The sequence below is a fragment of the Sinohyriopsis cumingii genome, chromosome 1, assembly GCF_028554795.1.
Source record: "Sinohyriopsis cumingii isolate HCF-2022 chromosome 1, ASM2855479v2, whole genome shotgun sequence".
Classification (NCBI taxonomy): domain Eukaryota; kingdom Metazoa; phylum Mollusca; class Bivalvia; order Unionida; family Unionidae; genus Sinohyriopsis; species Sinohyriopsis cumingii.
Window position 1 is genome coordinate 153696006 of NC_142961.1, and position 12689 is coordinate 153708694.

General features: G+C 34.3%; 1 protein-coding gene across 1 annotated transcript in view; it reads right to left on the bottom strand.

The window, feature by feature from the left end:
• The window catches only part of LOC149808183 (ADP-ribosylation factor GTPase-activating protein 1-like), a 133377-nt gene that overhangs the window by 105744 nt on the left and 14944 nt on the right, over positions 1 to 12689 (bottom strand). The window contains exons 5-7 of the mRNA XM_089974360.1: positions 12208 to 12276; positions 9194 to 9290; positions 7003 to 7059 (exon numbers count right to left, since the gene is read on the bottom strand). Of these exons, the coding sequence (XP_089830486.1) occupies positions 7003 to 7059; positions 9194 to 9290; positions 12208 to 12276 (223 nt within the window). The remainder of the gene's footprint in view (positions 1 to 7002; positions 7060 to 9193; positions 9291 to 12207; positions 12277 to 12689) is intronic.

The following is a 12689-nucleotide window of genomic DNA, read 5'->3' on the forward strand; positions in this document are numbered from 1 at the left end:
CCAATGCATCACTTCTATCTCTAATCTACAAGTATGTGAAGACACTCTTAATTTTAAAAATGACTCATTTTGTAATAATGAAGTTACTAAATATTCTTGAAATACAAAACACCAAAGGTTCTATGTAATGTTGCTCTTAAAGCATTCCAAAAAAAACTGTTTCACCCCCTGCAAGTTCTGCAATCCAAAACTCATAAAAACTTGATAACAAATCTTTACTGTAATTTTACAATATAATGAGGTTTCAAAATTTGATGATAAACTGAAAACTCTAAATTCAGAATCTCAAACAATGCTCATTCGTTAAATCAGTAAAAAGACTCACTCTAATTTTTGAACATATAATTAAAAAAACTGCCAATCCATGAGGTCAGTTTTTTAAGATTCCATTGTGTCAAGATATTGAACTTTGTACCACCTGGATAAATGACTTGATAAATAACCAGTACCAGTGAACAACAGCAACTTTACATGTCCCCAAGTTCCACTACAAGACATACTGCAAGTGCATTCTTTTTGTTGATTCAGTAGGCACTCTTATGATCTTGAGTGTTTGTATTTCAGCAGGCTGTCATGTAATCATGTGTCTGTTATTCAGCTGTCTGTTGTGTAATGGGAGTTTGTTTGGTCAACAGGCTACAATGATATCATGAGTGTTTGTTATTTAGCAGGCTGTAATGTAATCATGAGTGTTTGTTATTTAGCAGGCTGTATTGTAATCATGAGTGTTTGCCTTTAAAATTTTGTGCAATCACAAGTGCTTTATAAAACACAGACCCTGATCTTCCATTTCAAAATATGCATTGGTATATCAGGGTCTATGTTATTTGTTCTACTCATTACCCTCACAAACTGTACAGACCCAGATCTACTGGTGCATTATGGGATGGCAGATATACATCTAAGTAGTTCACAACTGTACACAATTTATAAGCAAGTCAACAGGGTACTACTGCCCACCATATTGGTGTGTTGAAGTCTTCCCCATTTACAATCTGACAATTAACTTACCTTGTATGGTTACTTATTAGTCATGTCCAACTGCAAACAACAAAGATCCTGATCTGCCACTGCATGATACTCTAGCAGATCAGGGTCTATGTTTCTATGTTGCTTGTTCAACTGATAAATCCTAACTGCATAGACCCAGATCAGTTTGCACAATATGTGATGGCTAATTTGGGTCTGTATTATTTGCAGCTGGACTCAGCTTATAAGGGAGTATATCAGGTATCTACAATGACAGAACTGGCACTTTGTGTTGATAACTAGCTACAATCATTACATCTGAAAGCCTTGCTGTATCTAATTTATAGTAAGTCAACGTAAGGTAATAAACATGTTGAACCATACTAAATAATGTTCTAAACAATAAGCAGCACCTAAAAAAAAAACCTGCTTCAATCTCCATTTGAAAATGAAAGCCAATTACTTCAAATGAATTTAATGTAATAACAGTGTTAAGGTACTGCCATCACAGAATGAAGTCACATCTGACACTTGAATTATTAATTAATTAATTAGTGTAGTGATCTTCTTCTTGGTGTCAGAAATAGGCAAGGACAGATAACACTAACCATGTGTCCTGTCTGGTTAAGCTTATACCTGTAATATTTTTCACACAAAGTTTAAATGAAATCAAAAAACTACTATTTGCACATTTATTATGTATTTCCAACTTAATATCAGATAGAGACAAACAATTCAGGATTCATGCTGAACATTTTTGATATTTCTTTCACATCAACTATAGTTACTATGGATGCACACAAGATAAATTGTACTTTGTGGATTGGTGAACAATTTGCACATAAATATATCCCCCTTTCTCCAACATCCCACCACTATGGGTCGACAGTGAAGATAGCTATATAGTTTTTTTTTAAAAAGTGCACAAGTGTTCTGAAAATATTATGAATAAAATGACTAGTCAACATGTGCATCTTTTGATGGTGACTATAATATGTACTAGGGTTTACAACAATCTACTAAAAACTAGAAGTTACATTCATCAGCTGTAGCTCAAAAAGGGCCATAACTTTTACAATAAAAGGGCCATAACTTTTACAATAAAAGAGCCAAAACTTTTACAATAAAATGGCCATAACCTTTACAATAAAAGGGCCATAACTTTTACAATAAAAGGGCCAAAACTTTACAATAAAAGGGCCATAACATTTACAATAAAAGGGCCATAACTTCTACAATAAAAGGGCCAAAACGTTTACAATAAAAGGGCCATAACTTTTACAATAAAAGGGCCAAAACTTTAGAAAGTTAGTAGGAAATCAAAGATATTTCAACATACGCATCTCTAGAAGATGATCTTAATACGTACCAAGAGTCACAGTGATCCATAAAAACAATGCAAAACAAGATGCATTTATAAAGAGTAACAGTGATGTATAAACACACTGCAGGGCAAGATGCATTCATAAAGAGTAACAGTTATCCATAAAAACACTGCCAGACAAGATGCATTCATGAAAAGTCACAGTGATCCAAAAAACACTGCAAGACAAGATGCATTCATGAAAAGTCACAGTGATCCAAAAAAATGCTGCAAGACAAGATGCATTCATGGAAAGTTACAGTGATCAAAAAAATGCTGCAAAACAAGATGCATTTATAAAGAGTAACAGTTATCCATAAAAACACTGCAAGACAAGATGCATTCATGGAAAGTCAGTGATCCAGAAAACACTGCAAGTCATGATGCATTCATAAAGAGTCACAGAGATCCAAAAAATGCTGCAAGAAAAGATGAATTCATAAAACTGCAAGACAAAAGTTCAAAGCAATCTGCCTTATATTGCATTTATCTGCAGGACAAAGAGGGTACCATATCCAAATGCAAGTTATAAAATAAGCAACACATAACTATTAAAAAAAGACTACTCATGGACATGCTCATAAATGCACTTTCATATTATTTACCAAGTTTCGCTCCTGAGAAATTAGTTGCATTACAACATCTGATCACACACTGCTGCATTCAGCTGAAAGTCAAAAAGTTAAATCACTCTCAATAAAAGTATAGGAGTTAAGTGATTTGACCATTGTCCATCTATGCAGCCATGCTGACCATAGCATTTACCAAGTTTCCAACAAAAAAAAAATTAATGGCAAATCAATGAACAACTGCTGGACTAGTTGCATTTACAATGACAGACTGACATGATAATTCCCATAATGCCCCATCTCCATAGTCAGGGGTGTTCCGTGGAACCTGGTGTCTCACCTGCATCCAGCAGCTTGTCATTATGCCTTATGTATCTGACTTTCCTAAGCTTTCACACAAAACTTTAACAGTGTTAACCATAATGCTTAAGCATGCGAGACAGGAACTTCATGTATATGAACATATAAACTCTAGACCTATCAAAATTATAATCAAAGTTTATGTTGACAGCAGTAATAAATCTAGAAGTTATATGACTCTCAAAACCTTCAACACAAAACTTGGAATATTTTTCACAATAATGAACCAAGCTTTCTGATTAAGCAAGTGCAACAAGCAAGACAGGAACTCCAAGCATATCAGTGTATAAACTTCTGACACACAGAAATATTATCCTGAAGTTTGAATCCAGTCAGCAGTATAGAAGATACGTAACTTGCAAAAGTTTGGCATTGTTCACCGTGATACAAAGCAGGTGAGGCTCCGAGGGCAGAAACTCCTAGGAAAAACACAGCAAAATCTTTAGACCTATAGTGAAATTAACAAATCACTGAATGCAGCAATTTATCTAGAAGATACATGATTTTTACAACCATCAATTAAAAACTGTAATATTGACGTGCTGATGATACCATCACTAGTGCTGAAAGTGCGACTACTATAACTACACATATTCATGCAGGTGAGACAAAAAGCTTTTGTGCTGAGGTTTTAATAACTATTTTCCTTCTGAGAAGCAGATTAATACAATAGTTGAATAGTTATTTCTGGTAATCTGTTTCACCTATAGCTAAATATAGATTTTTGACCCATGTCCTTCAATCATGACTTCTGAGTACCAGCTGTGTATCCTATTTTGTAAGGGACATTTACAAAAAAAACTTCACTATTTATCTTGAGTGCATGTCTACCCATGTTTTTGTTGGTAGCTGCAATGACCAAAGTAACCAAGGATGATACAAATTTTGAGATGGCAATTAATTGCCAGTTTAAGATGGCAATTAATTGAAAGACTGAGATGGCAATTAATTGCCAGTTTAAAACAACATATCTGGCATTCCGTAGGCTGCACTAGTCTGCCGAATTGAAGTGCTAATGGCTTCAAGTGCAATGTATTTTACAGACTGAATTAATGACAAAAGGGACTACATTTCTGTGGTGAAAAACTTTCAGAAATACACAGCTTAGTTTTTATTTAATGAATTTTTAATCTGAAAATGGAGAAGAGATAAGAAACTAGGATAAAAATAAGAAAAATAAAGTTTTTTAAAACTCATTATGCCCTGAAGGATTTTGTCATTTTCACCCTAAATGTGAGTAGGAAACACATTTTGGGGGCTATTTCTGAATACATCCTAATACATCAACTTCCAACCGATATTCCATTAGCCTAATGCCTAGTTGTGTAAGAAACATCAGTTTCCATTGGTTATTTTGCTCACGCATGAGCAAAATGGTAAAAGTTGACATGGGGTTTTCACCAGAAGATGTATGTGGTGTCAATAACTTTAGCAGTTACTGAAATAGGGAAAATTCATTTTGCCAGAGTAGACAACACCGGCATCTGAAAATGCAATGAATGAATTATAAAATAGGTAAAAAGTTAAAAAAGTTGTTAGCTCATTTTTTTTTAACAATTTACCTTCAGCTCATTTTTTTACAATTTACCTTTGGAATCCAGGAGGAGCCTGGAGGAGAAATGACCAAGTGGAGCTATCAGTTGTTTGACAGATGCAAACAAGGCCAAACTGAATACTCTATTATCCAAATGGCAGCCATCAATCATAAATATATAAAAAAATGGATTTGATATGCTTCTGAATTCTTTTTCTATAAAAAGTCAAACCTATGCAAAGTAATAAAAAAATGTACAGCACTACCTTAGGACCGACTAGACATCATAAGCCATTTGGTGAAAACCTCATGTTGATATGACCATCCATCCATCATAAGCCATTTGGTGAAAACCTCATGTTCATATGACCATCCATCCATCATAAGCCATTTGGTGAAAACCTCATGTTCATATGACCATCCATCCATCATAAGCCATTTGGTGAAAACCTCATGTTCATATGACCATCCATCCATCATAAGCCATTTGGTGAAAACCTCATGTTCATATGACAATCCATCCATCATAAGCCATTTGGTGAAAACCTCATGTTCATATGACCATCCATCCATCATAAGCCATTTGGTGAAAACCTCATGTTCATATGACCATCCATCCATCATAAGCCATTTGGTGAAAACCTCATGTTCATATGACCATCCATCCATCATAAGCCATTTGGTGAAAACCTCATGTTCATATGACCATCCATCCATCATAAGCCATTTGGTAAAAACCTCATGTTCATATGACCATCCATCCATCATAAGCCATTTGGTGAAAACCTCATGTTCATATGACCATCCATCCATCATAAGCCATTTGGTGAAAACCTCATGTTGATATGACCATCCATCTACCATAAGCCATTTGGTGAAAACCTCATGTTGATATGACCATCCATCTATCATAAGCCATTTGGTGAAAACCTCATGTTGATATGACCATCCATCTACCATAAGCCATTTGGTGAAAACCTCATGTTGATATGACCATCCATCTACCATAAGCCATTTGGTGAAAACCTCATGTTGATATGACCATCCATCTACCATAAGCCATTTGGTGAAAACCTCATGATGATATGACCATCCATCTATCATAAGCCATTTGGTGAAAACCTCATGTTGATATGACCATCCATCCATCATAAGCCATTTGGTGAAAACCTCATGTTGATATGACCATCCATCCATCATAAGCCATTTGGTGAAAACCTCATGTTGATATGACCATCCATTTATCATAAGCCATTTGGTGAAAACCTCATGTTGATATGACCATCCATCTAGGAATAATAACAGAATTTTCAAAACGGCCACCATAGCAGCCATATATGAAATCAGATCAAGCACCATATTCAATTATGACCAACTAGATACCATATGAAATCTTTTAGTGAAAACCCCATTTCTGTATGATGATCCATTCAGGAGAAGTAGTGATAATAAGACCTTCAAGAATGGAAGTTCAAGTGATACCATTTTCATTTAGAACTTCTGATGAAACCCTAGGTCAATATGACGAAACCCTAGGTCAATATGACAAACCCTAAGTCAATATGACATTCTGTTCAGGAGGACCAGCATTAAAATATTTCATGGCTGTCATGTTGGCCATACTGGATGTCAGATCAACACCTTTTTCATTTAGGATCAACTAGGCAGCATAAGAAGTCTTGAAGTGAAAACACCCATGGTGGGGATCATCCATTCAGGAGTAGCAATAAAAAGATTTTTCCAATGTCTGAGAAATCCTCATGTCAACATAACTTTCAATTAGGAATAACTAGCAATACCAAAATTTCCAAGATGACCAGCATGGAGGCTATATTGGACATCAGATTCATACCATTTTCATTTAGGACCAGCCAGATCTCTTAAAAGTCTTTTAGGGACAACCCCATGATAATATAATAAACCCTTCAGGAGGTGTAGTGATAACATAGTTTTCAAGATGGCATCTGTAGTGGGCCTTAATATATATCCCAACAACATCATTTTCATTTAGGACCAGCTAGGCCAAGGGATGATCATGTGCATTAAGTTTCAATGCAATTCTCCAAGTAGTTTAGAAGGAGTAGTGATAACGTTACAAATGAAGGATGGAAGATTGATAGATGACAGACAACAGGCCATCCCATAAGCTCTTCTGGTCTATGACCACTACAACTAAAAATCTAGGAATAATATTAACAAATTCCTACCTTTTCTGATGCTATGGCTGCAATCTTTGAGGCTCCAGTTGTAAATGATGACCAACCCTACAATGGAAGAAAAGCACAAAATTAATGTAATAATATATACTAGTGAATTACTTATTGTATTTACTTATAAATTTATGAAAAGTACAATAATGAAAAGCACAATAATTATGCAACTAAACTGTAAATTTTTTATTTTCAAACAACTAATTGTGAAATATAAAATATACCCATTTGAATACATGCATACAAAAATCAATATTTTGATTACCATGATTAGGATGCAGAGCTAAACAGCAATCCATGTTCTATTGGGCCACTCATGTCTCCCAGTCAATCCACCCTATCCACTGCTATGCAGTCTGTGGATACACCCCATCTACTTACATGCAGTCTGGGGATACAACCCATCTACTTCCCTGCTGTCTGGGGCTGAATCAAAGTAAGTTCTCCCAGTCAATTCATCCCAAGTCCTGAGAAACTCTCAGAGAACGATTAAAAATGAAATATTGCAGTTCTGTTAGTTAATCCACCCCAACCTTGCATGGCACTCAACAGGTGAATCAAAAACATGTTCATTCTCCAAGTAAATCCATCCCAATCCCTGTCTTATACTCAGGGATTAATCAAACATATCTAAGAAGGCTGTACAGATCAGTGCATAATATCTATATCCAACAGCAAAAGCAGTATAGACCAAGATCTGTTGGCTACTAATATGATGACAGAGTAGGGTCTGTGCTGTTCACACTTGAGTATAAATTAAACTGAGATATGTACAACATTCTGATCTTGCAGAACACTGTACAGGTGTGCATTATGCTGGGACATAAATTTGGATCTACACTCTACATTGCACATTGCAAATGTACATTATCCTGTGATACATTCAACATTCTGATCTAGCAGAACATTGTACAATAACAGAGGGGCATTATGCTGTGATATGTACAACATTCTGATCTAATGTCACATCATAACACAATGGAATCCATATTATACTTCGAACTATACAACATACTGATCTACCTGCAAAATGGTTGATGTATTTTATACTGGGACATACACAACATACTGATCTACCTGCACACTGCACAATGGTAGATGTATATTATACTGGGACATATACAACATACTGATCTACCTGCACACTGCACAATGGTATATGTATATTATACTGGGACATATACAATGTACTGATCTACCTGCACAATGGTAGGTTTATATTATACCGTGTTATTTACAAAAAGGATTTGAAGATCCTCTTTAATTTATTGTCTTATCAAAGAGATAGTTGACCAATTAAATTTTTTGTAATGTCCATAGTATGCGTAAGGAAAGAAGGAAAAAGCCTATGTTTGATGCTTGATACAAAATATTATCATAATCCAATAAACTACACTTTATGCAATATCAATTGTCCTAAGTAATCACAGACAGTGATTTGGTCCAGTAAACTGACTTTAATAATAGTTATCAACATTTAATTTCTGATATCTTTTTGAGAAACACTTAAATGTTGATAGCATTGTTCATATCAATAACATCCTCACCTGGGTGCATGACATTTTGTTTAGAATCATTTGAGTTGGAGGAAAACACTAGGGTGCGATGAATGGCACATTATATGCCCATTCCAGTTTCTATAACCCTCTAAGATGGCACCAGACAAGGTTGGCTTTGGAGATTATTGACCAGTGGGTCTCAAAGATCTGGACCTTTGGTTAAGGTATGCAACCTTAAATTAAATTTACTGTGCAAACACCATTATTTTCTTATCAGACTTGCCATGACCGTGACCTCTGACCTTATGAATGTATGATCAATAGGATTCATTTATAAGTAATTGAAAGCCATCCATACAGATTGCTCAAGAATCTTATGGTGGAACAAATGTTATTCTGCAAATCCCATTTTTCTAAGAGGCATAATGATTTTTACCTTCTTTTACCTTTTCACCCCAAAACCAGTCAGACTCTTCTATTTATCAAGTACACACCCACCACACACTTTAAAGGTATATGGTCTACAACCAAAGTTATTGATGCATAAACCAGTTTACTTCTTTCAATATCAGTGACCATGACCTTTGACATTTTGACCCCCAATCAACAGAACCCTGTAAATGGACAGGTGAAAAGACAGATGGGCAACATTATCGCATAATACACTCTATCTTATGGGAAGTACTTACCACAGACAGATTCTGAAGGAAATCATTCTCATTTTTCTGTGGCAGGGGAGTGTTTCCAAATCCAGCATAGCGACCTCCCTGGCTTGGTGGCAAGTCACTGCAAAGAAAAATATAAAATAACGACTAAATGTTCTTCAAGTGGCAAAACCTAATTTGCACCAATTTACTCAAATTATATATAAATCAGTGAAGGAGATCCTATCATTCTTTTTAATTACAAAAGATGTCTTGATAATTAAAAAAAAGAAAACAAACTGCATTCCATACTACTTGTACCAAAAAATTGAAAATAATTTAGCATGTACCTGATACCCAATATGTGAAAAGTAAACAATAATGACCTAATTTTGTTATGCTTATCTTTTCATGATATCACCTAAAAAAATATTTTAACAATGCAAGGGCAATGACCTAGTGGTAAGATAAAAGTAGCAATTTATCTGAGTTATATGACCAATGTTAACTCAAAAGCAGATAAACTCATAATAAATTATTCTACCTTTATTGTGCATCTGGGTGATTTGGATTTTAAACATAGCTTTTAACAATTTTTCAGTCATATCACTACGATGTCTGCAGTGTGGCAGTTTATAGTGATGTCTAGCACTGGGTCATCATGCAGCCGACATGTAGCACGATGTCCCACCCAGGCACATTATCCTGAAACCAGGCCAACCAGTCCTATCACTAACCTCTTAATGCTGGGCACCAAGTGAGGCAGCTGTTAGTACCATTTTTGTAAGTCTTTGGTATGACTCTGCCAGGGATTGAACCCACGACCTCCTGCATCTGAGGTGGATGCTCTAACCACTAGACCAATGGAGCGGTGCACCTTTATTGTGTAAGATCAAATAAGTGAAAATTGTATGCTCTTGATACAATAGATGACACGGTCCTATCTGTATGTAACAACTTTCAACAGAAGATCACCATTAGACATGATCCTGGCCTAACTTATAGGTGATCCAGATCTAATTTAGAAAATGGTCCAGACCTTACTTAGCAATAATTCAGGCCTTACTTAGAAATGATTCAGACCTTACTAAGAAGTGATCCAGACCTTCATTAGAGATGTTCCAGACCTTACTTAGAGGTGATCCAGACCTTACTTAGCAATGATTCAAACCTTACTTAGAAATGATTCAGACCTTACTCAGCAATGATTCAGACCTTACTTAAAAGTAATCCAGACCATCATTAGAGATGTTCCAGACCTTACTTAGAGGTGATCCAGACCTTACTTAGCAATGATTCAAACCTTACTAAGAAGTGATTCAGACCTTACTTAGAAATGATCCAAAAAATAGTTAGAGATGATCCAGACCTGACTCTTCTTACAATTTTTTAACCATATACAGTCTGAAATTTTTGTGTATGCAATTATTTTTGTGGTGCATATCAACAGTGAACTTTATGACATCAGTACAGTATACCATATTGGAAGTTGTTGTAAACAAATTGTTTAAAAGACATTAATATTCAATTAGTTTACAATATCTGAACAGATGAATATATTTTGCTGAAAACCTGCAATTATCATGAAATGATGCCTAACAGAGAAGAAATTATAGTTGCTAGGTCAAGACAAGTTTCATAGCAAAAGTATGTTTCCATAGCTACTGTATTTAATTTCTCCATTAGTGCTTTGGATTGCTACAATGAAAATGGAAATGATTGTGAATATTTATCTTTGATATATGAATTAATTGGTGTACTATATATACATTAATCGGTGCATATATATACATTAATTGGTATACTTATATATGCATTTATAGGTGTACATTACATATTATGTAAGCATTAATTGATGTATAAGATATATATTAATTGATATATATGCATTAAGTGATGTACTAAATCTGCATTAATTAGCATGTATGTATGTAACAAATGGTGTGCTAAATATACAGGAATTGGTGTATTATATAATTATGTAATAACTGGTGCAGTGTACATACATTGATTGGTGTACTATATAAACAGTAATTGATGTTCTACATATGCATTAACAGGTGTGCTAAATATACAGTAATTGGTGTATTATATAATTATGTAATAACTGGTGCAGTGTACATACATTGATTGGTGTACTATATAAACAGTAATTGATGTTCTACATATGCATTAACAGGTGTGCTAAATATACAGTAATTGGTTGTTGTTGTTGTTGTTGTAGGGTTTAACGCCATTTTTCAGCACACGATAGGCTATACATGGCGGCCAGTATTAATGGTGGAGGAAGAACCCGGGAAAACCCCAGAAAGAACCACCGACCCACGAGTACAGTAATTGGTGTATTATATAATTATGTAATAACTGGTGCAGTGTACATACATTGATTGGTGTACTATATAAACAGTAATTGATGTACTACATATGCATTAACAGGTGTAATGTACATGATGTACTCTTATCCCAATTTTACAGTATTAAGCTTTATTAAGAACTGTATTGGTGTATATTTATCCTGGTTTCACAAGGAAAGGAAAAATAAAAGACAATAAAATATATAATGGTCTATTATTTGTCATATAATTTCACAAGGCAGGGAAAAACAAAATATAATCTTATATGTAATTTTCTATATTTGTCATAAGATTTCACAAGCCAAGCAAAGACAATAATCTGAGATGTTGTTGTCTATATTTGTCATATGATTATATAAGACAAGTAAAATCAAAGGTTAATCAGGGATGTAGTGTTTATTATTTGTCATATGATTTCACAAAGCAAATAAAAACAAAGGCTAATCTGAGATCAAGCAGTCAATATATGTCCTATGATTTCACAAGATGAAGAAAAACATATGATAATCTGAAGGGTACTGATAATTTTGTATAGAGCTACGGCTTTGTCTTGCAAGTATCTTAAAAATATACTTAGTATATAGTACAGTATAAACACTACCAACAATGACCATGTAACTACCGGTAACTTATTATTATCATTAAAGCACTAACAAGGACACAAGAAGGATATCAATCATTTAATCCATCATTAGATAAACTTACGCTGGTCTGGATGCATTTTGGTTCTGAATCCTGTCAAAAAATTCATCTTTCTGTTTACGTACATCTTCGCTGAAATAGAAATTAACAATATACGAAAAAAAGGTTATTTTACAAGTATAATTTTTATCTTTGAAACCTTTACTAAATTTGTAGCAGTAACATTTCAGAACATGTCTATTTTTAGTTGAGCAAAACTTTAAGATTACTGCAAAAATTACAAATGAAATTCGAGTCTTTATGAAATTTGCCAATACTGTCTTATGATCATACAATCATGAAATAATAAAGTCAGTTATAAATAATAACATTTTTTATGCTACATGTTACCTATCTTGCATCAAACAATACAATTGTTCTGAAAGTTTTCTAACATGGGTGACAAAATGTAGAATTTTATGCAAATTTGTGTTATATCTAAATTCTGATTTATATTTTATATGATTGACAATAGCATTACATCTCTGTTCTATGACTTAGATTAT